At 51.0% G+C, this 25187-nt stretch overlaps 10 protein-coding genes across 10 annotated transcripts; 6 read left to right on the forward strand and 4 right to left on the reverse strand.

Annotated features, from left to right (window-relative positions):
• Positions 1-38: 38 nt before the first annotated feature.
• N7500_009574 (uncharacterized protein) lies at positions 39-1153 on the forward strand (the record flags this gene model as incomplete). The annotated part of the gene is made up of 3 exons (XM_056680713.1): positions 39-136; positions 190-306; positions 364-1153. The coding sequence occupies 3 exons, from the start codon at positions 39-41 to the stop codon at positions 1151-1153; spliced, it is 1005 nt and encodes a 334-aa protein (XP_056528095.1).
• Positions 1154-1466: 313 nt separating this feature from the next.
• On the forward strand, positions 1467-2740 carry N7500_009575 (exosome non-catalytic core subunit RRP4; the record flags this gene model as incomplete). The annotated part of the gene is made up of 2 exons (XM_056680714.1): positions 1467-1678; positions 1774-2740. 2 exons carry the CDS (start codon positions 1467-1469, stop codon positions 2738-2740), a joined length of 1179 nt encoding a protein of 392 aa, XP_056528096.1.
• Positions 2741-3543: 803 nt separating this feature from the next.
• On the forward strand, positions 3544-5152 carry N7500_009576 (IFRD domain-containing protein; the record flags this gene model as incomplete). The annotated part of the gene is made up of 2 exons (XM_056680715.1): positions 3544-3734; positions 3901-5152. 2 exons carry the CDS (start codon positions 3544-3546, stop codon positions 5150-5152), a joined length of 1443 nt encoding a protein of 480 aa, XP_056528097.1.
• A 492-nt stretch (positions 5153-5644) lies between these two features.
• On the reverse strand, positions 5645-8570 carry N7500_009577 (oxysterol-binding protein related protein OSH3; the record flags this gene model as incomplete). The annotated part of the gene is made up of 2 exons (XM_056680716.1): positions 5645-8485; positions 8535-8570. The coding sequence occupies 2 exons, from the start codon at positions 8568-8570 to the stop codon at positions 5645-5647; spliced, it is 2877 nt and encodes a 958-aa protein (XP_056528098.1).
• Positions 8571-9050: 480 nt separating this feature from the next.
• On the reverse strand, positions 9051-13441 carry spt6 (chromatin-remodeling histone chaperone SPT6; the record flags this gene model as incomplete). The annotated part of the gene is made up of 4 exons (XM_056680717.1): positions 9051-9298; positions 9354-13005; positions 13058-13219; positions 13271-13441. 4 exons carry the CDS (start codon positions 13439-13441, stop codon positions 9051-9053), a joined length of 4233 nt encoding a protein of 1410 aa, XP_056528099.1.
• An 855-nt stretch (positions 13442-14296) lies between these two features.
• Positions 14297-16127, forward strand: ste7 (MAP kinase kinase Ste7; the record flags this gene model as incomplete). Its single annotated transcript, XM_056680718.1, has 4 exons — positions 14297-14584; positions 14647-14804; positions 14856-15393; positions 15453-16127. 4 exons carry the CDS (start codon positions 14297-14299, stop codon positions 16125-16127), a joined length of 1659 nt encoding a protein of 552 aa, XP_056528100.1.
• Positions 16128-17911: 1784 nt separating this feature from the next.
• On the reverse strand, positions 17912-20123 carry N7500_009580 (uncharacterized protein; the record flags this gene model as incomplete). The annotated part of the gene is made up of 2 exons (XM_056680719.1): positions 17912-18332; positions 18382-20123. 2 exons carry the CDS (start codon positions 20121-20123, stop codon positions 17912-17914), a joined length of 2163 nt encoding a protein of 720 aa, XP_056528101.1.
• Positions 20124-21198: 1075 nt separating this feature from the next.
• On the forward strand, positions 21199-22569 carry N7500_009581 (RPAP1 family protein; the record flags this gene model as incomplete). Its single annotated transcript, XM_056680720.1, has 1 exon — positions 21199-22569. One exon carries the CDS (start codon positions 21199-21201, stop codon positions 22567-22569), a length of 1371 nt encoding a protein of 456 aa, XP_056528102.1.
• A 144-nt stretch (positions 22570-22713) lies between these two features.
• On the forward strand, positions 22714-23088 carry N7500_009582 (uncharacterized protein; the record flags this gene model as incomplete). Its single annotated transcript, XM_056680721.1, has 2 exons — positions 22714-22904; positions 22953-23088. 2 exons carry the CDS (start codon positions 22714-22716, stop codon positions 23086-23088), a joined length of 327 nt encoding a protein of 108 aa, XP_056528103.1.
• A 16-nt stretch (positions 23089-23104) lies between these two features.
• Positions 23105-25108, reverse strand: N7500_009583 (uncharacterized protein; the record flags this gene model as incomplete). The annotated part of the gene is made up of 2 exons (XM_056680722.1): positions 23105-24980; positions 25050-25108. The coding sequence occupies 2 exons, from the start codon at positions 25106-25108 to the stop codon at positions 23105-23107; spliced, it is 1935 nt and encodes a 644-aa protein (XP_056528104.1).
• Between the last annotated feature and the right edge of the window lie 79 nt (positions 25109-25187).

Raw genomic sequence — 25187 nt, forward strand, 5'->3', positions numbered from 1 at the left:
CCCTTCATCTCTTCTGAACTTCTTCCCGCCGTATCACCATGGCAGAACCAAACGAACCCCATTTTACCGCTGAAAGTTTGCCAAATGCAGTGCCTTCTATACCGGCTCCTGCAAAGCAATCAGTCCGGTCCTTCAAGTACGAGTATTCACAATCAGCCCATCGGACAACGCTGACTCTTTTTTCTACAGGAAGAAATATGCCAAATTGAAGGTCAGGTTTGAGCTGGGAACTCGGGAAAATGAGAGTTTAATTCGGGAAGAATTGCGCATAGAGGATCTATCCAAGCGCATCCAAGAGCAAAACGAGTATGTGACCTACAAACCACCCCCTTGTATGAATAATCGCTAATTTCTTGTTGTTAGTCAATTGCTGGAGGTTCTCCTCGAGTTCAACGAAAGCCTACATGTTTCTCCCGATGTCCGATTCGATCTTAGCATGCCAACCGACCCTCCGTTGCTACCAACCCCCCAGCAGGAAATCGTACCTTTGATCAATGATGCAACACTGGCCAAACAAACATGGAAGGAAGCCAAAGCTGGCTTGGCTGCCGGTAACATTGATACGGGTGCTTATCGTATGATTGAAGATAACATCAAACGAAACAAGGCGTTTGCACCAGCCCAGCAGTATAGCTCCCTGATACAGTCTCATCACATCACTCCAGACATTGTTGAAAAGAAGCCTTACAATGACTGTGAAAGCCAACTTGGATACTTTACGCCTGAGCATGAAACCGAATACTACCTTGCCTTGGACGCCAAGCTAGGCGATGAGGCCGCTGCTACGCAGCTTGCACGCATTCCAGATCGTCCCACGTTTGCGGAACGTGAGCGCGATCTTTCCATGCGGAATCCCGCATCTGTGTACAATTGGCTGCGTCGCAACCAACCGCAGACTCTCCAGGATAATGAGATTGCTTCTGAAAAGTCTGCATCACGCCCTTCGAATCAGCGATCGTCCAAGCGAGCGCCGGCTCAGCGCAAAGATGAGGATATGTATGACGAAGACGGGACAGAGGCCCAGCCTACTCCCAAGAACAAGCGCAAACGCGACGAGGACACTGGATATAGACCCAAGGGTGGTAGCAGCCGGTCCAAAAAGAAGAAGGAAGAGCCTACTTCGAACCCAAGCAAAGTGGCCAAAAAGCCTTGAGCAGTTCCGAGGGCTTTATAAAAGGGCATTCTTTTATGTATTAATACCGGCGTTGGCTTGAATTACTGGCTTCAAATGATACGATGGATCATTGGCATTTTTTAGTTCCAATATATAGTCATGAACATGTAGGCTCCATGACATATTTAGCCAATTCCAATTTTCGTGCACTTTCTTTGTAAATATCCTTGAAAGTCGATTCTGATAGTCGAGTCATCACGTGATCTGGTTTTTCTTTCTGGCAACCCGTCTGGACGCTGTCCACCCGCATAGGAAAGGCAACCGCAATCAATCACAGACAACATCGTTTGTAATGGCGATCACTATACTTCCCCCAGTAGTAGAGGATTCCCGTCTCTACGAAGTCGACTCAAATGACTCCATGTCCGTGGACTCCGAGGACGACGTCGAAATGACTGGCATCTCTCGGCCTCACAAGCGACCCCGTTTACAAGGAAGCTCGAATATTGGCACAGGAATTGTCACACCTGGAGAAGTAGTCACAGATGATCCGCAATGGATGAGGTAGGTACAACCTTGAAGATTGCGCGAAAAAAAAAAAAAAAAAAGCGCGGGGCTTACATTGTCAATTCTTTTTTTCAAACACTAATCATTAACAGAGGCCACGGCACCTATATGAATCCGCTTTCGACATCTATTATTGCCACCGTTGCCGGCACAGTTCAAAAGACAAACAAGCTACTATCTGTTCATCCTATGCGGGCCCGCTATACCCCCGAGATTGGAGATCTGGTCGTTGGCCGCATTGTGGAAGTGCAATCACGACGCTGGAAGGTCGATGTTGCTGCGCCGCTCCTTGCGCAGCTCCCTCTCTCTGCAATCAACCTGCCCGGCGGTATTCTGCGTCGACGAACAAGCGCCGACGAGCTCCAGATCCGAACTTTTTTCAGCGAAGGCGACCTTGTAGTTGCCGAAGTGCAAAGCGTACACCAAGATGGGTCGGCATCACTACACACACGGTCCTTGAAGTATGGTAAACTGCGCAATGGCGTGTTCCTTGCGGTTGCAGGAACTGGAGGCAGCGGGGCGTCTAGCTCTAGCGTTAAGGGCGGTGTTGGATCTGCGACCTCGGCCTCCGGGAGCGCTTTGGCTGCTCCTGGAGGTTCTGGTACTGGCGGTGTGGTGCGGTCCCGTCGACAGGTGTGGACGGTTCCAACTGCCAATGGTGGTGGCGAAGTGAATATCATCCTTGGAGTGAATGGGTACATCTATATCTCCAAGCATACCGATGGAGCAGATGCCACGTCCTCGACTACGGAGAATGTTTCCATCACGCGCATGGAAGAGATGGTGTCGAGTTCGATCTACTCTAGCCAAAACGACGATATCCCGCCCCAGACCCGTCGAGAAATTGCACGATTGGCACAGTGTATTCGAGTTTTGGTACAAAGCGGAGTGCGTGTGGATGAAGAGACGGTTATGGGGGCCTACAATGCCAGCCTGCAGGTGGATCTGGAGATTGGGGACGATGAGGACGAGGAAGATGAATGGCGACAAGAAGGTCGTGAGTATTTGGAGGGTGCTAAGGCCCAACAGATCCTTGAATTGGTGAAGCAACAACTGTAACAGGTTTTAGCTACTCGCATGTATGATAATGATACCCCTCAGACAAAGATACAAGGGAACATCTAAGAGGTGTAATGTCGAAGTCCATGTCCAAACTATACGAAGATTGTTAACTGTAGATTCACCATTTGAACGTCTCTTCTATTTTGAAGGGATTCAAGTTTATATATTGATGACAAACGGTGTCAAAATGGCTGCATGCCCTTGCAAGTGGATGTCTCTGCCATAAAGTGGATCTGTATACAACATAGGCCAATCATCAGTGATGATATTTGATTATATTTCCGATTATATTCCCAAGGTTGACTAGGTACTTGTTGAATATTGTAAGAGACATATGAGTTGATAGCATAGGACTCGTGAAGAACAATGATCATTCTGCCGTAGAAAGAAATCGAATATAACTTAGAACAATGTGAATAGTGTGAATAGCCTGAATAATAGCCTGAATAATAGCCTGAATAATAGCCTGAATAATAACACGAATGACCAGAACAATAACCTGAATGAATAATATCTCATTGGTGGAAAGTAAAGTAGAGGGAACCCTGGAGGGATTCCAGGCTTACATACGCAGTCACGAGTCAAGGGTCTATTGTTCTTTTGTTCTCTTCTTCTTCTTCTTCTTCCTCTTTTCACTGTACTCGAATCTTTGAGAACATGCCCAACTACTTTCATCCTATTCTTCTGATTTTTGACTATTGTCTAGTACCCATAGGTTAACCTTTTCTTGACTTGATTCTTTCTACTGGGGTTGTCTTTTACCATTTCAACTATCCTCAACTCAACTTAGCTACTTCAAAATGCCCGATCTACGTCGCCAGGTCTTGGAGAGCGGCAAAACTGTCTCGCGCAAGGCAGCTTCCCGTGAAGCATCCCGCACCAACTCCCCCACCAGTTCGAAGCCGACGTCCCGCCAGGGCTCTCGTAATGCAAGCAGAGCTCCTTCGGATGACGAAGACTCGGGATTCCTATCCGATGAAACATCTATGAGGTACGTGGAATTCAACCCCTTGCATTTTTCGCCTATCTTTTTTTCCCTTCCAAGTTTTTTTTTTTTTTGTATCTTCACATGGTCCCCACTCCCATGACGGGATGATGTCACCGACCTTGAAATGATGTCGGCAAGTTTGATAAAGGCACTAACCAAATTGGGACAGCATTGGATCTCTCGACGATGAGAACCCCGAACAAGATAATCCCGATTGGGAACACGATCTCGGCCAGCGCATTCAAGAAATTCTTGATCGCAAGCGCAGCAGTGTCCAAGGCCGCGAGGAGGCCCTTCAAGCATTCTGTCGCCTGACCAAATATCACTATACAGTGGAAGAAATTCATGGCGCCGTTCCAGATCTACTGGCGGCATTTGAACGAAGCATCCGCACTGAGGTCAGTGTGCGCGAAGCAACACTTGGCTTGCGTGCTATCGAATTGCTTGTCATCTCAGCTTTTGATAGCACCGTCTACGAAAATACCGAGCCCTTGCTCACCCGCACCGTCCGTGACTCCACCTCCCCTCTTGTCAAAACAGCCGCTATCCACTGCCTCGGCGCATGCACCATCTTCGGAGGTGCCGGTGAAGATGGCATCCTTGAACAGATGGGTTTCCTCCTGGACATCATCGCCTCTGACGGCCAATCCATCGATGCCACAGATGACCCCGCAATTGTGACCGCCGCCCTCCAGCAATGGGGATTTCTCGCCACCGAAGTCGAAGATTTCGAAGAAGAAAGCGAAGAGGCAGTCCAAATCTTCATGGACCAACTCGACAGCTCTGACTCCAATGTGCAGATCGCAGCAGGCGAGAACATCGCCCTACTGTATGAGAAGAGTTACACTCCCCAAGAGGAAGACGAGGACGAAGAGAGCGTAGATTCAGATGAGGATAGTGACGAACATGAGCACGATGCCACGTCCGGTCCCAAGCTCGTAAAACGATACAACGCTTACCACAACACTCCCGAGCTGGAGAGCCAACTTCAGAACTTGGCCACCATCCATGGTAAACAAATCAGCAAGCGTGACAAGAAGTCTCTTCACAGCAACTTTGCCTCGATCCTCACTACTGTCGAGAATCCACGCCGTGGCCCTCGCTACAACACCGCCATCGACCAGAACACCAATCGCCACTACGGCAGCACTCTCACCGTCAAAATCGGCCGCCACGGTGTCATGACTATCGATCGCTGGTGGAAGTGGTTGCGACTTAATGCTCTGCGCCGCATCCTGCAGGGCGGCTTTTCCGAACACTATTTCCAGGGCAACCGATCCGTTCTCAATAGTCTTCCTGTCATGATGCGCATGGCAGATCAAGGCCACGGCTCGGTGGACCGTCAGGGTGCACGCAAGGCAGCCAAGTTGCGCAATTCGCGTCGCTGGGCTACTCATCAATCCGACGATGATGACGAGTAATTTTGTGCTCACATCGGTGATGGTTCAGCAATAGAATGGCGAAATCAAAGAACAAATTGCTTTTCGGTTTTCAGCCTTTCAATTATCAATATGAGATACGAAGGCTAAGGGTTTTTTGCGACATGGAGGATGTTAGTTTTGCATAAGCCTTGAGTTATGAGCTTTGTTTCCGTGTCATTTCGTTGATGTTTCCCTGCGTCTCTGTTGTTTTCATCTCTCCATTTGACTTGTTTATGATTCAGTACCGAACTTTGTGCCTTAGGGAATGATACTGTGCATTGAACATTACGAAATTTGATAAACCGTCCAAGACGATACATCCTAGGAAGGAGAATTGTAAAATTTATCTTGAAATAGAGTGAAGAAGGTCCTACCCAAAACAACTCGCCCGCAGGCCAAAGCCCTTTCTCGTTGTAGTCTTTGTTTTGCATGTCCAATGATAACGAATAGGACAACCAGAAAAAGCCACTCACCAACAACCAGTCTAACCCTCTAAGCCTCAAACACAGGCACAACATTAGACCAGCTCCCCCTAGCCCTCTCATCCCAATATCCATCCTTCCCACCCTTAAGCCGCCAAGCAACCTCCCCATCGGAGTCATCACTAACCCGCGTAAACCAGCGCGGAATCCAACTCTCCCCAGCATTTTCCATCTCGCGCCTGCGCGCACGCTGTCCCTCCTCAAGCTGCACCTTGACTTGCTCCGCGTGGTCAAGGTCACCGTTTTCCAGAGCGCGCTGATCAGGACGCAGACGTGAGTCTGTGACAGGCAAATGTTTATCCTCGATGGAGGTGATTTCATTGAGCGTGGCCGCAAAGGATGTGAGACCGTAGTGCTTTGGCGCGGAGGGGACAAGTGAGCCAGCGGTCCAGATAGTATTACCGGTGGGGTTACCGTCGCGGGTGAGAGTCAGCGAGGAGGGCCAGGAGCCGGACAAACCGAGAGGTAAGGGGTTGTTATTTGCGTCCACGGCGCGGGTGGAGACCTCCTCGCTGCGGCCGGAGAACATGCCACCGGCTTTGAAGGTTGAGATGGAGCGGTGACCGGAGGATTCGTTTGTGACGGCTAGTTCGCCGACGGGCTCAACGTATTTCTCACCTGCGATGATATTGCGTAGGAAGGATGTTGCAGGCGTCCAGCTGTAGCGATCACCGGTGCTGTGTAGGGTAATGCGGACGCGGCCTTCGGTTGTGATCTCGGCGGATTTGCCCCAGAATTTCTGGCTGGGCATTGGGGACTGCGAGAGGCTCCATTCTTTGCTGTCGGCTTGGTAGGCTAGTTGCACGGGCCGGTGTGAGACTTTCTCTGCGATGAAGCGGAAGCCTCGGTCTTCTCGGACGAGCTCGAAAGTCTCGCCAAGCATTGGGTTGAATGGTTTGCGGATGGAGCGTTCACGAACGCGGTTGCTTGAGAGCGAAGATAATGCGAAAGCGGTGACGTACATGAGGCGCTCAACAGGGTCTGTGGATTGTGTGGCACGGTCAAGCAGATTTGAGTATTCCAGGACCTCGGCGGCGCGTTGCAGGAGAGACATGGGCTCATTTGCGGACACGGGCATCGAGATCGTGGACAAGTCCTTTCCAACGTTCTTGCGCAGGAATCCAATCAGACTCGGGGGCATGACTGTTGGGGCAAGGATGTTCGGGCGGCGCTTGACAGGGTCTAGAGGCAGCGGGGTCAAAGATTTGGCTTTGACTGGGAACAGGCCCGATAGGCTGCTGCTTTCCTGGCGAGTTGCTGCCGTGTCGGATTCACCGTCGCTGTCAGAGGGGGCGTCATCCTCGACCTCCTCGGCAGCAGAGACGGTCCGATCCTCCTCGGGCCCTTCGTCGTCGCTATCACGAATGGTCAGGAGGGGAGACTTGTCACCACCTCCATCTGGTGCGTCAAAGAATTCTTGCGAAATGTCGGACTCCATGCTCCGCCGGGGAACCATAGCTGGCTGAGGCGGGTGCCGTCGCTCCTTGCTCTCGGTAATCAGCGAGGAGAATTCAGAGACGGCATTGTCAAGGTCGCGCAGTACCGCCATCAAATGGTCGTGGATCTCATCCATGCTGTCTGTGTGACTGGTGATACTGGCAGGCCTCCCCTTGCCATCAACAGAAGGCACCACAAGCTGCGAGGAACTGGAGTTTGTGGTTGTGGCTGGTGGTCGCTTGCCAGCAGCAAGCGACTGACCACTTGTCTTTCGCTTCCAGAATGACCGCTTGGCCTCCGCCTCACTGGGAGCAGTCTCATGGGTACTGCGCTGGGGGCTAGGGGAACGGCCACGCGAACGAGGCCGGTCGACGGGAGTTGGGAGCGGCGATGCAAGATACTTGGGGTCTGTATCCTTGGCAAGCCGGCGTATCGCATCTCGCGATCCGGAAATATGACTGACGAGGCTCTCAACCCGGGTCCATTCACTCTCCTCTGCCGGGGAAGGCTGCGTTGGAGCGTAAAGCCGCAGCTCCGGAGGGGCAGCTAGATTTTTGGCCTTGGAAGCTTCCTTGGAGGAAGCTCTCTCGAGGGCACTCTTCCACGCACCGAACTCATGATCGTTACTGGCACGTAGATGCCAGATCTCAGTACCGGAATCAATAGAGATCTCACGAGACTTTTCATTGGTTGCAACGGCCGCTAGTGATAGCGGGATCGCGCCTCGCAGTGCGGACGAGTTGCGGTCATGATAGTATGACAATGTGCACGAGGTAAAGTCCAGCGAAAAGTACCGGCGTGCCCAGCCCTGGTGACGCTTCCGTCGCCGCTTCTGCAGTAGTCCCGTGTGGACATTTAGGTTCGACACGTCCACCTGCTGGGAGCTAAGTGTGGCTCGACTATTGCCTCTTCGGCGGGTCTTGGGCTGCGGCAGTGACTCAGTTGATGCCCCTGGCTGCACGCGTGATGTAGCGATCGATGCAGAGGTATGTGGCTGAAGACCAGTCGGATAGGTGAGGAGGACAAGTGTCAAGGTCTTCGAGATTTGTTTGGAGAAGGTGTTATCGAAAACGAGCGCATAATTGCCCCCTTCGTTGGACGGTACATCGTAGGTCCCCTGGGTAATCTTGTCTGCCTCACACTTGCCCGTCCATTTGATTATTTTGAGCCCGATTCCCGTTAGTTTCTCGATGACGGCCGATTGTTGTTGCCGCGCGCCGGCAATAGACGCCGTTGCGGGGAGGTTATCGGTGGAATCGCTGCTCTGGGAATCAGAGGCAGGAAGATGGGAGCTCAAAGCAGAGGATTGGCCTGGGTGTTTAAAGATACCAAAGTTGACGGACTTCTTGTGCGGTTGAATACTCCAAGAAATGGTGTGGTTGGCGCTGACATTGATCCAACGTACAAAATAAGACTAGACATATCAGTTGGGATCAAGTCCTTTGACTATAACAAGGCCCTACCTTGCTGTGAATCTCCAGCTCTTCCATGGCCGCCATAATTGCACAGTGAACGGTTGTAAAGAACCGCAATGTGTCCGTCGCGGTCCGGGTGCGGCTGAATGTGGCGATGCGGGGGGGGGGGACAAGCCACACTATACAAACTGATGTCACAGGTACATTCGTGAACTTGAAAATTTTACACCAAAGGAGAACACAGCACAATATAGCGAAATATCCCAAAATATAGTGAAATAAAAAGGAAATGTAAGGAAATACGCAGAGGGGGCAAAAGTGGAACAAATTGAAACCCGAGCCGAGGAGTTCACATGGTAGATCTTAGGTCGTTCAGCTCTTTCAGCTCTTTCAACTGATACAAAATATGGTAATTCCGTAAAGCACTTGAATTTCATTGATAATGTTTACATGCCCGACGCCAAAGGTGTATCAAATTAAAAGAAACAATGGAACCTCCATCCCATTTTGTCTGGGATTTTGGGATTTTTGAAATAGATAGTACACTATACAGACGAGAAACGCTCATCTCCGACCCTTGCTCATGTTACTGAACATCAGCTTAAAGCCGTTGCACAGAGCATGCATGTCCGGATAAGGGTTCTTCTGCAGTTCATAGCCCTGTGGGATCACCTTGACCGGCCAGTTCTGGAGTCGCGCATGTTCGCCTGCCTTGAAGCAAAGGAAAAAGTACCCGGGGTACTTGGCATTGATGCAGAATGCATATGCCGAGCGGCGGGGGTTGGCCTTGGTATAGGTCTCGAGCCATTGATCTATTGGTTGTTAGTGGGATGTGAGTGGGATGAATGAGTTGGTACAAAAACGTACCTGTCTCGGTCTTGCTGCCATCCTGGAATTTCTCATGCAGCATCATCTCACCGACCTTCTTGGCCATCGCTTTCACGTGGTTGACGATCAGGTCATCCAAGTCACTGTAGGTATACCGACCACCGACCTTGAGGACACGGCCGACAGAGAACTCGTTTTCTTTGTCCAACTCGAGAACATCAATGTGCTGGTACACACCTTGCGCCACCTTCCAAGTGACCGCTAAGTGATCGTGGCCCCGGGAGGACGGGCGAATGACAACATCGCCTGGGCTTTGAGAACCGAGGAACTCCTCGGCCTGGGTAGAATTGAACGGCCGGAAAAGTGGATGCTTGATGACGCGCATTGCTTGGCCGCCACGCTGCGTCTTCTCCTGGAGCGACTCTTTGTCGGCTCGCTCCTGCTGTTCGTCCCAGTCGCCGAAGCCGTGATCCTGATTCCGGCGAGCTGGATGACTGACCTGATCCTCGCGCAAAGAGACATTGCAAGAGAAAGCCTTGCGGTTCAAGAACAAGATCTTGGCCGGGACAGTTTGGTGGACTTGATATGCGTTGCGTACAGGGATGTCGTAGGGTACGCCGAGTTCGGTCTCAGCCACAAGGACATCGACTCCGCAATCCAATTTGGCCTCAATATGATCCTCAAATACCCGCTTAATGGCAATGGGTACCACCATACCAGGTGTTAAAGAGTCAGGCGTCTCGCCAGTGAGCATTGTGAAGATATCATCAGTGCTGAGGAAGACATAATGTTTGCGCAGTTCCTCGTAGGGTTGTTGTAACTCTGCCCGGATGGTCTCAAGGGTGGCACGCTTGCGCTGATTGAGGTTTCTCTCAAGCTGCTCTGCATACTCCTCCAAGATAAGGTCGTTAACACGGTCCTGTGCCTCTTCCCGGAAGAGTTTCCGCATGATAGCACCAGTGCCGTTCTCATCAGTCTCGGCCTTGATATCTTCCTCGTCCAATTCCAGTGCATCAGCGGCCATCTTACGCGCGATATCGTAGTCTTCAGGATGGACTCGAGTGTTGTCCAGCGGATCGGCATCAGGGTCAGCATTCTCGAAGTCGATGTAGACGAAACTAGCACAGTTATTCCAAACTTTGACTCCCATGGCGGGGTATGTCGCGTTGACACCAAGTAATTCCACCCGGTTATTAACGACTCCGCCGTTCATATTGACAATCTTGAGCAAGTGAGCCGCCTTTCGGGGACCAAGACCACAGACATACGGCAAGAGATTAGCTGTTGCCGTGTCGGCAACTGCCTCGTTGAGGTCAACGCCGACCAAGTTGACCATGTCCACCAGGGCGGTTTCCAGCTGCTTGAGAAGCAGGTCCTGGGAGACTAGTTGCTGACCTGGCTTGAATTGGATGGAAACAATGTCACGGCCCAAAGATGCATATTCCTTGAGAGGGCTCTGCAAGTACCGGCCTAGAGCCACACAGTAATGGGTCAAAGGTCCAAAGCCTGGATTGTCGCTTCTAGCGCGAGGGCTGTTGTGGTACAATCGGGCAACCTCATCGTTGACAATGACCACCTCCAAGGGGTCGCTGACCTCCTCGTCGTGCTCGTTCGTGTAGGATGCACCACGAATGTCTTTTTGATCGACAATCTCGGATATAAGCTTGTAAAGGCGGCGGGTCTCTGGCGTCATGCCTGAAACGCCGATGACATCTGGCCGACGGCGATCCATCAGATCCACAAAGGAGGCCAGGTTTTCACCGTCTGCGATACCACGGCTCTCATCTCCCACGGAAAGATCAATGAATTTGCCATTTTCCAAGACGCGGCCATCTTCTTCTGTGTAGGCCCAGTGAATGGGGTCACGGCCCACCTGACCAGAGCCGGTAGAGAGAGTGAGAACACGAGGCACTGTACCCAGAACCATGCCCTTTGGTTTGTAAGGGGCCTGGTCGAGACGTTGTGAGAATGCTTCACGGCACTCCTTGGCCACATGGTTCTCACATTCCTGCCGAATGTTTTCCTTTACACTGCGATTAATCAACTTTTCCAGTTTGCCCAGGGCCAGATCCAGCACCTCACGGCGAACACGGTTCCAAGCATCAGCAAGCTCACTATAGTTGTCTGACTCAATGTCGGCATAGAGACGTGTACGGAACTGGTCAAAGTTTTCAAATCGCACCCGCACATCAACGAGTCCCTCCTCCTCGGCCTTGAGCATGCGCAAAAACATTTCTGGGCGACGGGCGATATCGCTTAGTTGTTGGTTCCGGAGATATTTAAATTCGGCATATGGATGCTGCTCATCGATCCGACGAAGTCCTTTCTCTGTGCGGAAGCAATCGACGACTCCATTCATGTAGTACGCTTGACGCATCACCTTGCGCATTTTAGGGCTGACAGCAAGTTCCTCGGCGAACATCGACTTAGCGGCCTTGAGGACATGCGAACTATTGGAAAAGTCGTTATCAACAAACTGATCTGCCAGCTCTTCGGGCTGCTCGGTGGGATCTTCGGTGTATTGCCGGCGACCTTCCTTGGAAGCGTTTTGAGCAAATGCATCTGCGGTGATGCCAAAAGCACGCACGAAGCCATAAGCCTTGCCATTCCGAACGCGCTCAAAGAAAGATCTGCTGGTGGCTTTTCGACGTTGTGTTTCCCCGGTAGCCTCACCGTTGAGCTGATTGAGATCACGTAGCTGTGAGGAGTACTGGAAATGAATATAGTCTTGCACATCTTGGAGTTCCTCCATGGTGGCGGCTGCAGCAAGTTGATCCTCAACGTTGGAGTCATTCACGCTGAATAGATTTTGTAGGTTGTCATATGTCTTTTTAATTGTACCACGCTTGTCAACCAAAGCGCGGAATTTGAGATCATGGTCGAAGATATCCCATAGATCGGTCATATTGAGGAGTTTCTCAGCGCGAATGCTGTATTGGGCGGAGTCGTCATCCGGATCAGCGCCATTGGCCATATCTTTAACAGCGTGAATCATGTAATCCTTGCGGTGCTGGAAAATGAAAGGTACTTCCCAATCATCCGTGATTAGGAATTCCAACATCTTGGCGACGGAGCGCTGGAATGGTTCGCGCAGTTCAGGATCCATGCGCTTCTTGAGCAACATCAAGTTCGAGATCCAGACTGCCTCCTCCCGGAACTGATCCTCGGATAATGTCACATGTTTATAAGGCTTGCGAGCAACTTGATGACGTTCGGGTTCATCGAGAAGACGAATTTCGTTATCGTCCTCGGTCAACATTCTCTCAGCTAGCTCGGATGGTTCAAAGACATCCTTCAAGTCTAGATGACGCTCTTCGGTTTGTTTGTCGGCGTCCTCTTGGTCTTCCATTTGCAAGGCAAAATCGTACTCTGTGCCATCACCGAATGCAGCGCGCATATCCTCAAGTGCATTTTCATCCAAGCCCGAGGTGTCAGTCGGGATCAAGCCGGTCTTGTTAACTCTAGAGGCAGGCGCAACCCCAAGGTCATCCCGTTCGCGCTGGGCCTCATCGTCGGAGAAGGTATCTTCTTCAATAAAATCATCCATCTCATCGCGCAGTCCACGGCGCTGGCCTGGTCTAGCATATTGTTGCGCTTCTTCTTCTTCGTCCGAGTTGAAAATATCATCGACGCCGTGAGACGGCTGGTGGCTTTCGCGATCCTTGCCTCGCTTCAAGCGTTTGAACTTTGACTATTACTAGCGCATTAGGATCTTGTCGAGTCAAGGGTTATAGCTTACATACCTCAGTGGCTGGTCCACGATGCTGACTTGGACCGTGTCCAATGAGCTCCAGATCTTCTTCATCGAGGTGCTCTTCTTCACGAGCGGTGCGTGGACGTTTCCTGTGTTTGCGAGCGGCGCGTTCTTCCTCCTCATCCTCATCAACAATAAAACCTTCACGGACCTAACAGTTTGTCAGCAAAGAGATACGGCTTATATTGAAGTCAAAACTGACGGCGCGAGCAGCCTCCTCATCATCTTCTTCTTCGTCTTCCTCCTCGCTTGAGTCATTGTAATGGTTGGGGTTGCCCGCGCCCTGGCCACCCTCGGCATCATAGTCATCGGCGACTTCCTCGTCGTCGTCATCCATGATCGCCTCACCCTCGATCAGGTCGTTCAGGCTCATCTTGAAGTAAAGATCCCTATTGCTAGGGACCGAGGAGGATACGAGTTCGGATGAAATATTCAAGATACAATGGCGCAGTTGCGACACCAGGTAGTGCCCAGCTCTTTACGACAGTCGAAAGTGAGATAGGGAAGGTAAAATTGAAGCAATAGTTGTCAAGAGGAAGAATCGCGGCCATCGGCGAAGGAGGATGCGGGTGGCGGTGATTGGTTAGTGCTGGTGTGGCTAGACGCTAGTCCTATTGAGGCAGCCTTATTGTGGCTTGAGCAGCTCATATCACGTGTTATTGTCTTTGTGTGTACATCGTACATTGTACATTCAACGATGCCCTGGTCGGATCCTCAATATGCATATCGCTTTGTACTATTGATTTAGAACCGAGAAAAATATAGACTATTGCCCAACTGTTTGCACACTATCACTCTCTTTATTTAGCCATAAAGCCCATCGTGTAGAGCCACAAGTACCCAAAGCCAGCCCAAAAGACCGGTGGAACCCCCTGAACACCTGTTGTTTCATTGTCCTCCGTATTGGCCTTGATAGTTCTGAAGATCATCTCTCATTTTCTCCCTCTCAAAATATCTATAAAAACCAACAGACTTCTGTTTGGCGCCCACGGTCACATTTTGGTCATAGTTGGTCGAATCGACGCGCCCGAAAGGCCCAATCAGCGTCGCCAAGAACATCGCAAGGTGATATCGGCTTCCCCGCTGTTAGCTCGGGGGTTCATTCTGACCACTTTAATATCATCGCCTTGGGTAACGCGGACTTGATATCACTCAGGCGCCTGGGCTCTTTGCTTTCTTTCTTTCACAACGTTCCCCTTGTGCAACTCCAACCCCCCAACCAAACGCCATGGCGGACCAGTTTAAGGCTCGTACGTTGAAACGCAAGAATGTCAAAGGTCTTGCTCTCAATGCAGCCCCTAAACCCGCCTCCACTCCTACCGATGGCGATGCACAGGCCCCTGGGCCTGCTGGGAATAGCGAAATCAACAACACGGATACGCTCGAAATTGGACTGGAGTTTCGCCTCGATCTTCGCAGTGAAGACCTGGTTACATTGAAGGAACTCGGTGCTGGAAATGGAGGTACTGTCTCTAAGGTGATGCACGCATCCACTAAGGTCGTGATGGCTCGAAAGGTGTGTCTTGTGTACTGTGTTTCTACTTGTTGGCCAGCTCTGATTCCCTCATCCCTCCGCAGATTATCCGTGTGGAAGCCAAAGAGAATGTTCGGAAACAGATTCTACGAGAACTTCGTGTCGGACACGACTGTAACTGTCCCAATATTGTTACTTTCTATGGTGCATTCCAAAATGAAGCGAGAGATATTGTGCTATGCATGGAATATATGGATCTCGGGTAGGTGGACTGATATAGCAAACAAAGCGGATATAGCTGACGCGCAATCAGATCCCTCGACCGCGTGTCTAAAGATTTCGGCCCTGTTCGAGTCGATGTGCTAGGAAAGATCACCGAGTCGGTCTTGGCTGGTCTTGTCTACTTATACGAAACCCACCGCATCATGCATCGTGATATCAAGCCGTCCAATATCTTACTCAACTCCCGCGGTAACATCAAGCTCTGCGACTTTGGTGTTGCTACTGAGACAGTTAACTCGATTGCCGACACATTCGTTGGCACTTCCACATACATGGCTCCCGAGCGAATTCAGGGAGGTGCCTATACGGTCCGTTCCGACGTGTGGAGCGTGGGGTTGACGGTCATGGAGCTGGCTGTTGGAAAGTTCCCCTTCGATCACTCCGATTCTGCTGCCGGAAACCGTGCTAGCGCAGGGCCGATGGGAATTCTGGATCTACTGCAGCAAATTGTGCACGAAACAGCGCCCAAGCTGCCCAAGAGTGATGCCTTCCCACCTATCCTGCATGACTTTGTTGGAAAGTGCCTCTTGAAAAAGTCCGAGGAGCGCCCAACCCCACGAGAGCTTTATGTATGTTTATCTCTCTCTTTGGTCTACCAATATTTTACACATTCACTAACTTCTTCCAGGACAAAGATGCCTTCTTGCAGGCCGCGAAGCGCACACCAGTCAACCTGGAAGGTTGGGCAGCGAGTATGATGGATCAAGACAAACGCAAGTCCTACCTGGGACCACCAATACCAACATCGCTCTCTAGAGAGACCTCGACGCCAACCTCAAACTCGACCCCATCTCCTGCTGCAGCTCCCACATCAGCAGCCACTGTCGGCAAACCCCCTCTCATCAGCAAGCCAACTAGAACCCCACAACAGTCACCCTTCCCGTCAAACGCAGTATCAGGCGACATTCCTCTAAAGATTGCCAACGAGGTTCCATCCAGCCACCGTTACTATCCCCAGTCCCAGCCCCAGCCTCAATACTACTCATCGTCCTCGTCTCGAACCACGCGGTCTCCACCACCACCCTCTCTGGAGCACCTCTCGCTGGAATCAAATGATGAAGACAGCCGGTCTGGTCGTCGTGCAATGCGCCAACACCTCAACGAGCCTGCTTCTGCTATCGATGCACCATCCCACCCATTCATGAGTCCCCGCTCCACAAGCTCCAACAACTCCAATCCTCGCACGAACCTGCACTCCACGACGATGCCCATCCGCACCGCGCCTCCAAGTGGCCCGCCTCCCCCACCGCCTGTTTCGGCAGGCGGAAACTGGCGCATTCAACCAGGAACCACACCCCGGTAATTTGGTGTTGGTTAGTTGATCCACTCGGATACATATTCGTGCTATTCCATTTTCCTTGTCATGTCTTTTTCCAGAATGATGTGATATACACATGGAAAGCCGATGTAATACTACCTCGGCTTTGATGATTGTGCAGTCGTGCTTTTTCCTTGTCGGCTATGTTGTTCTGTCTGTGTATTCATGGCGCTCTTGATAGAACAAAAAATAAAGCCAAGACAAGCCTTAACAGCCCTTTCTTTATTTTCCATCGATCTATGGACATCCCTTTCTTTTTCAATCTTCCCCTTCTTCTTCAATGACTGCTTCGATTGAAACATCTGGCAACGAACCCTATTATGTTCATTTCTTATTCTATTTGTGTCTACTGGTGTGTCTTCTTGCATTACATGGCGTACATAAATAAGTGCAATTTCATACTTGTTCAAACTCTGGTAAAAACATGTGGATGTGTGCCCTTTCGATATCAATTTCCAAGCCACTAATATCCATTAATCAAGATCTCACTCAACCCAAACCGGGTATGCTTGCTGTCCAAGTACCTACAAATGTGCCTGGAGGGAAAATATATATATATATATATATAATGAACGAACGGCCGCGACTGTTATCAAAACAGATCTGTCTAAATCAACACGACCACGATGAGCACCATTCAAACTCCCAAGCAATTCTAGTAACTTTGGTTGGCCATTGACCTTATGGACTTGCAACCAAGTTAGACCCAAGACTTGATCAATCAAATAAGCAAATGGCATGGCAGCAGTTGTTACAACCAAGGTCAGGCGCCAGAGTGGTCTCTCCAGGGCTGCAGGGAATTCAAAGTTCCATGCTAAACAGTGGGCAGCACCAAACAAAATCAAATCACTCAATGTACTCATCACGCACCTTAGCATGTTATTAGGGACATATCAGTGCATAGTAGAGAATTGCTTAAGGATTCACAGATATCTTGGATGGTGTCGACTGGATTGGGACATTGAGATGGAGAATACCTAGGTAAACCAAGTGTAGCGGCCTATCAGGCCGGGGCAGGACCAGGCAATATCTAGCCTGCGACCTTGAGGTGATATGTACAATTGCTGTGGAATATTAAGTCAAGAGGGCTGTTATGTTGGTTTTGCGCGGGGATTTGGGTATGAATATATATATAAAAAAAGCGTTATTGGCGCAGCAAATATTCCAGTCGTTTGGATCCTTCTTTACTGAAGATCAGCATAGCTTCGCTCTCTATAGCCATTGATTGACTCAGGGATGTTGGGCGACTCGGAAGCTGGGGCCAGCTTCCAGAACACATCAAAAATCACAGCCATGACAGTTGAAATACAGAACAGACCGGGAGATACATTGGTAAATATCGGGTTTTGCATACTAATCCTTGTGAATATTGTACATATCGTAGCGTATTTAGGCAACTGTATACTCCATGACTTGTACAATCGGTCCAAAAGGTTATTCTATCGTATATTGGTTAAAATCAGGAGCGCAACAGATGGTCAAACAACGCACTCAATATCTGATGCCGTTGAGCATTATGTAGTCTACAGTGGATTTATTTGGAAGCGCCCTGAATGACTGGCTGAATATTTAGATATTCAGCTGTAAAAACATAATCGAGGTGTACATAGAGAGCCCATGAGTTCACAAAGCAAATGGGTTCGCGGGACCAATAAATTCATGTAACAGCGGCAAGTCAAACCCACAAGCAAAATATGATAGCGCAGCATAAGCCAAATAGACCGAGTCCTGAACACCAAACAAACCCCACAAATCAGTCAACTTATTCTCTATTTCATCATGAGCTCCGGGCCAGCTAGCTGACTAGGACCAGGAGGTGCATGGGCAACACTTGGGGTCGATGGCGCAGGAGCAATATCGGGCATCGGGATGGATATAGACGATTTTCCACCCCGGGTGCTGTTACTTGCACCGCGGCCAGAGGTCCCATTGCCGCCGCCACGGCCACCACGGCTTTCATGGGCGGTGGATGCAGTAGTAGCGGCGCGGTCACTGCCACCATCGGTCTTCTTGTTGCCTCGCGGGCGGCGTGAAGTACCACCCCGAGAGCCAGGTCCACGCAATGGTAGGCCAGTATCTTGGGAGACGGGCACAGCAGCTGCAATAGGAACGTGTGGATGGGAGGTCACGGTCCGACCTCGACCTGTTCCTCGCCCACGGCCACGGCCACGTTTGATTGTGCCATCGGCGCTACAGATAATGAGTAAGTGTGTAGTAAGGGGGTAGTGAGTAGACATACCGTTCCACCTGGACCTTTTCTCCCTCTGGAACCAGCGGCCCGCTGTAGACAAAGAACCCATCTTTGCTAGCAGCAGCCTGTTCCTGCCAAACCATTTCGGTGTCATCCACGAATGGATCATCGCGGTCATATTCCTCAACCTTCTTGCGTCGCTTCTTCTTGCCATCGCTAGCCTCCGAGGGCGCACCGTTAGTTCCTGCCCCAGTGCCACCCATGGGGACGTCGCCATCCAGATCGCTATCGCGTTCCGCATCGAGGCTCAAGTCCTCGTCGGCACTCTCGCCGGCAGAAATCCCTTTAGCATTCTTATCATTTCGTTCCAGCGCGGCCCCGGCAGCTGCCACACGAGCCATGCGGGCTTTGTGGGCAGCTAGACGGGGGTGCAAAGCAGCGAAGCCATATTGCTCTTCTGCAAGCCGTGCAAAGTTGACAATCTGGTTACCTTTTTGGAGCGGAACATGAACGATGATGTTGGGTGTGGTACGCGAGTCGGGCGACTTTGCCGAGTCTTCCCCTCCGCCAAATAGCGCGTTGGAAATCAAGCCAGATCCTTGAGGCAGATGGGGGGCTTCTTTAGCGGGGCGAGCTGGCTTAGGAGATGAGGCCTTTGATGCCGGCGCAGTAGCTGTGCTCTTTTCCTTTTTGGCACTGGATGCGGGCTGCTCTTTGGATGCAGGCTGCTCTTTAGCTGCGGGCTGCTCTTTGGGGTCTATTTCCATTGATTCGGCTGGTTGCTGTTTGGGCGGAGTTGACTGCACAGCGGGTTCGGGTTGTGCGGGGGGTTGAGGCTGGCGCATCGCTGGTGGAGACGGTTCGAGTTTAGGGGTTTGCGATGGTGTTGGCCGCGGTTCGGTGGGCGGGTATGGGGTGGTGTAGGGGGTGGACTGCGACATCGCCTGCGGGATTTGCATGGCTCCACGGGAAGTAGAGGAAAGGGGAAGGGGCGATGGTGCTAAGGACGTATGTGAGGGTGTGGGAGCCATTGCAGGCGGCGCCGGCGAGGAGAGGCCAGATGCATGGCCAGAGGAAGAGCGTTGAAGCGCGTTGTATATTTGTTGAGAGTTCTGGGCTGGCGGGTCGATAATGCTTGAGATCGCCGGCGATGCACTGGCACGATAAGCATTGCGGGGAGAGACCGCGCGAGCAGAAGGACTATATGACGGCGCTGGAGATGGATTGTCAAAGGCAGAGCGAATGGGGTCGAAGTTCTGTCCGCTGGTTCGTTGAGGTGGTGGCTGAGGCACTGGAGGTTGCGATTGCGATTGTGGGCGAGAATGTTGCGACAGCGGATACGAAACTCCTGGAGCTGTAGGGGGGTGTGGATTAGAATAAGGTATTGGAGTAGGTTGAGGAGGCTGAGGAGGTTGAGGTTGAGATATTTGAGCAAGTTGAGTAGGTTGAGCGGGCTGGGCGGGCTGAACAGGTTGAGGCGTTGCAGGGGCGTATGGAGGGCTTCGGGCGTCTAACGGAGCCCTCGTTTCCTCTGCCGCGGGCTCCAGCTTGGGCTTTTTCCTGGAAGCAGTGTTGTTTGATTTTTCTCGTGGACGACGAGGAGCTCGGGCCGGTTTTTCTTTAGTCTCTTTGGGTTCCTTGTCCTTCTTCTTGGGGTCAGGGTCGTCATCCTTCTTACGACGCGACCGCCTGGCGGTACCGGAGGCACGTCGGGCGCCTGTGCCGGGTTTGACATCAGTGTCAATGGGCGCTTCTTCTTTAGGTAAACTCATACTAGGAGGATCCGACATAATTTGACAAATTCACACAAACAACAAATTGATAAAATGTCAAATTAATGGAATGTCAAGATCAAGATGAAGAATCGGGAGTCAAAGTGGTGAAACGTGTCGGTATCAGGTCGGGAAAACAGAAATTGGGAAAAGGAACACAAGAAAGATAGGAGATAGGGTGGTGACGGGAAGAGAGAAAATAGGAACGAAGTAGAGAAAGAAAGGGACGCGGAAGGGAGAAGGGAAAAATGTTGACAAAAGAAAAAAAAAGAGAACAGAAATGAGAAGGAAAGGAAAGGGAAAAAAAAGGGAAAAAAAAAGGGAAGAAAGGGGAGAGAAAGCAAGCAGATTGGAATTCAAAAAGCACATTACATGGCAAAGTACTGACCATTTGATATATGCAAGCTCTATACTTGGAAAATATGGGGGATTTACTATCGAATTCATATCTAGATAGGTGAAGTTATTATCGAGCTATATCTCTCTAGGAAAATGGATTCTATCTAGGTCACTTTGTTGAGGGAGAGTATGGGAGATCCATATCCCATATTCCTCTGCGGAGATCTTTTAGGCTAGAACCGTAAGTTGTACTTGATACAGGGATGGCTTCATTTACCGAACTTCGTGTTCTTCAGGGTAGTCCTCCTGCTCTGGGTTTTAGATCTGACTTGGGCTTTTTATTTATTTCGTTTTCTAAATCATCCAAGTCAAGATAGTATCAATATCCTGTTTGTGTATTCTTTGTAAAGCTGATGATAGGTACGACAAATATCGACGTCAACGTTCGTAAACGTCCTTCAACCGAAGAAGAAAAAGATATTAACATTCCATACATAATCATCAAATTGAATCCGATTAGTATCCAATTCGTCATATACAGCATAGACGATCTACGTGAGTGGTATACAGCATAGATGCTATGGATCAATGTGAGGAACCCAATTGGGACTAGCATATCCGTCATCTCCCACTAGCCCATTCTGGTTAGACTATTCTGCAGCCCCATTTTAGCTTTGGGAGCCGCATCCATGGCATCTCCCCGCGCTGACATAACATATTTTTTTTTTCCTCCTCTTCATCTTACTTATGCACCATGGCTTTTCGCGGTGAACGCTTCCTCCTGGATTTGGATGAGGAATCTGGTGCCCCAGAAATCCCTTCTCCATTTTCCCTCGTCGGGGAGATCCAAGAACGGGCTCCCTCCACCGCCATTCCCCCCGCGCCTAAACTGCCGTCCTCGTCGGCATCATCGACTGGGTTCCCTGCCCCTCGCCAACGCAAGCCCTCTTCCTTCAAACAGCGACGATCAAACCAGCCCACTCCTCCGACTCCTCCCCCTACTGAACCGACCACTCAAGATGACAAGAAATCCATCGACGAGGAGAACCGCCGTCACCTGGCGGCGATGTCGGATGCGCAGATCCAACAGGAACGGGAGGAGCTGATGGAGCAGATGGATCCAGGACTTCTAGAACGATTCCTCCGTAGAGCAAACATTGAAGAGGACCAAAAGACGGAACTGTCACCGCCAGCACCTGTGGCTGATGAGAAATCCAAACCGAGGAAATCAGTTTCGTTCGATATTCCTCTGTCTGCGCCAGTTGCTAGACCACCAAGCGCGCAGTCCCATTCTATACCCAAACAGCCACCTAAGCCGCACCTCCGTAATGAGGATCTCGCTCCACCCTCACTCCCTCAAGACCTCCACCCGGCCTCTCAACGGCCGTCCCTTGACCCAGCTACTCTCGAAACCTTCCACTTCCCTCAGCCAACAACGCCAATGCCAGTCCTGGACCCATCTTCGCCGTCTTTCCTATCAGATCTCCAATCCCACTACTTCCCCGAGATAGCTCAGGATCCATCGACGCTTTCCTGGCTGCAGCCTCTCTCCGCCGACGAAGAAGACCCAGACTCAACGTCAGCCTACCACCCAGCCAGCAACGCCATCTCAATGGCGCCCTCTGCAATCCGCTTCTCGCTAAGAGGTACCATTCTTGCCCCCGAAACATCGCTCTCCCTCCCAACAACCATGGGGCTGCACCACCACGGCGAGGATCCGCATGCCGCGGGCTACACGATTCCCGAACTGGCGATTCTGGCACGCTCGACGTTCCCCGCTCAGCGATGCATCGCATGGCAGGTCATTGGTCGGATTTTATTCCGTCTTGGCCGGGCGGAGTTTGGAGAACGGGGTGGCCCGTTGTCCGATGGGCTATGGTTTGTTATTGAAAAGGAGGGTATTGTTGCTGGTATGCTTGCTGAGGCCGATGGCGCTGCTGGCCAGACCCAGGGTAGGAATAAGAGCAAGGATTCAAAAGACGAGGGTAGTAACTTGCCTCTTGCGTCCGGTGTTGGCCGTCATGCTAGTGCTGCTGCGTGGGCAGTCGAGGGTATTTGGTTGTGGCAGAAGGGCGGTGGTGGGGATCGTGGGTTGTTGAAGGAAGGCCAACATCGATCTTTATAGATGGCGTTCTTGCTAGATTTCGATTCATTGGAGAAGTGAACTGACAGTACAAAGATATTCCTATGCATACAATACAAAAAGCCATGGTGATATTCAAATAAACAGTTACAGATCTATACTTTCTTCTAACTGAAATGTCCCATCATGCCCATGCTCACTCGCATCCAACTTTGGCCATTCCCTCCTCTGCCTACCGCGGCCATCGATGTAAGATTCGTCAAGAGACAGATCGGTATCCGCAGTAGCGCAGGGTCGAATATGGAGCCCCAAAGCCAGATACGAGAATTGCAACGGAATGTTGCGCTGCAACATTCAATTGCAATGTTTAAGGGCTTGTGCGTAGCACTTTTGTAATGGTCATTGATATATCGCATCCGATACAGAGCTTATTCACTTCCGAAGAAGGAATTTCAAGGCATGGATCTCGCCTTGCGCTCCACCTTACAGCGCGAAGAATATCCTATGAGAGAGCACAATGTGAGCACAGCAGAAGCAAGAAACTTGGAGTATGGGTATTAGTAGACTATGACTGGAATCAGGCGAAGATACGAGTCCGTTTTACAGGGCTGCCCATGCGCATAGACGTGTTTCCGCCGGCCATACCGTTCAATAGGCGGCCCATGCCCTCCACATCCAATTCTCCCCGTCGAAGCATCAGCTGGTCGGTCTCTGATGTTTCTTCCTGTTTCACTGTAGGCAGACTTTCCTCTATGGGTTCTGTCAACCTTGGGGCGAGAATCATGATCTGATGTTCTGCTGCCACAAGTACATCGAAAGCTTGTCGCTCTGCTTGCCGGGATCGGCGTGCTGGTGCAGGTAGGTGTCCAATCGCCTGGAAGTTCTGGCCCATCAAGTTCACGTCCTGGAAAGGAGACACGCGGCATCGGTTTGATGAATCAAATGTGCCGGTGGTTTTGACAGCATTGCGCCACAGAGAAAGTAAGCTCGTGATTACCGCGCTCTGGCGGCCGTGGCGGAGCAAGATCGACTCGTCGGGCAATGCGTCTGAGGATGGATTCGTCTGCAAGACAGCGATTTGGCCACGATGGGACGGACTGGCTGTGCTCATTGATCCCTTCAGTAATCCATCTTCGCGTACACGTCTCGTGGATGGTGTCATAGGCGCGAACCGGGGTCGCTGCTCCGTTTCGGAATTGGTGTTGGAGAGTGGTGTCATGATACGGCCGCAGACAGCGTATGCTGTCAATGACCCGCCAGTCACACCTTGGACACTCGTCTGACGGTGCAGCGGGCCCTTCACAGCACCAGGGCCGGCGCCTTCGATATCCCATACGCCCCATTCGCCATCTTCAAGGAGTACCATAATTGCTCGGCCGCCTAGCACCCAGTCGGCATCAATGATTCTCTTCCGCCGAGGAAGCCCAGTGGGTCCTTGCTCAAAGCCAGGGTACAGACTGATCAACCAGCGCCCTTCCGTGTCGATAGTCTCGTAATCTTCTTGCGGTATCGAAGCCCGCCGTGAGAATTTCGAGGCCTTTTTGACAAAGCAGGAATAGATCTTAACACATCCGCTGGGGAATGCGACAAGAAGATTGGCATGGCGGACGGATGGCCATGTTGATGGGTTAAAGGCAATCGTCTGTGCAGGCGCTGGCAAGAGGCGCCGCTGGGACACAATATCTTCTTCCACAAGACGGAAAGAGGACTCTTCGCGAATTGGAATTCGGTGTAGCAACAGCGCTCCACATCCCTCTGCAGAATGAGTGGCCACAAGCAGATCCCATTTACCAAAATTTCCGAATCGGCCTCGCGACTTTCGCTGGTCTTGCTCATCTTCAAATTCATGGCAGGTGAATGTAATAGATACACCGCGTGGGATATCCTGATGAGTGGTAGCCCCATTGACTGTGAAGGTTTGGATGCGCCAGCTCTTGGGATCCGTCTGCGCAGGGTGAGGAGGCACAAGCGGTAGAGTTACAACTTTTGTCGAAAGGTCAGAACAGACTACCGACACAACGATTGTGCTTCTGAGGATAGGTGGGAAGGGATCTAAAGGCGAGCGAGCTTCTTCCGGGAGAACACGAGGCACCGCCACATCCAGCACCCGGCTTCCAAGGGGGATATCGATCTGTCGCAAAATCTCTTCGTACGGTGTTGCGGGATCAACTTCGCTTTCCTCCAGACTGAATTCAACGACGGGCTCTTCTTGTACTGGTTCGGGTTCCTCTTCCTCATCGGAGTCAATGATCATGACTGAATCGTGATCCGGATGATTTCCTACGGCCTTCGGTTTCGCCTGAGGCTCAATCGGCTTTAATTCTGCAAACCGTTTGCCTCCTCTCCACACAATCTTTAGTCCGGTATCATAGCCGTAAATAATTACCGAGGAGCCATTCGGAGCCCGAAGTGGGTAGCCTTTGGCTGTGTGGATGCGATGGGAGAGCGGATAGCTAAAGATTTTGCAAAAACGAGATCAGCGTCAATCCAAGGTTATCATGACCAAAGCGCATTCCCCATACCTAATCTGCAAGCCATCTTCCCTAGGCCGGACCAAAGGAGTGGTGGGAAATGAGGGCATTGTGCTATTTGCGATGCTGTCGAGCTGCAGGTAGCTTCGAGCACAGGCGCCACAGAGCACCGCAGTGTTGATGGAGAGT

The sequence above is a fragment of the Penicillium coprophilum genome (assembly GCF_028826855.1).
Source record: "Penicillium coprophilum strain IBT 35676 chromosome Unknown utg000006l_segment0_segment0, whole genome shotgun sequence".
Classification (NCBI taxonomy): domain Eukaryota; kingdom Fungi; phylum Ascomycota; class Eurotiomycetes; order Eurotiales; family Aspergillaceae; genus Penicillium; species Penicillium coprophilum.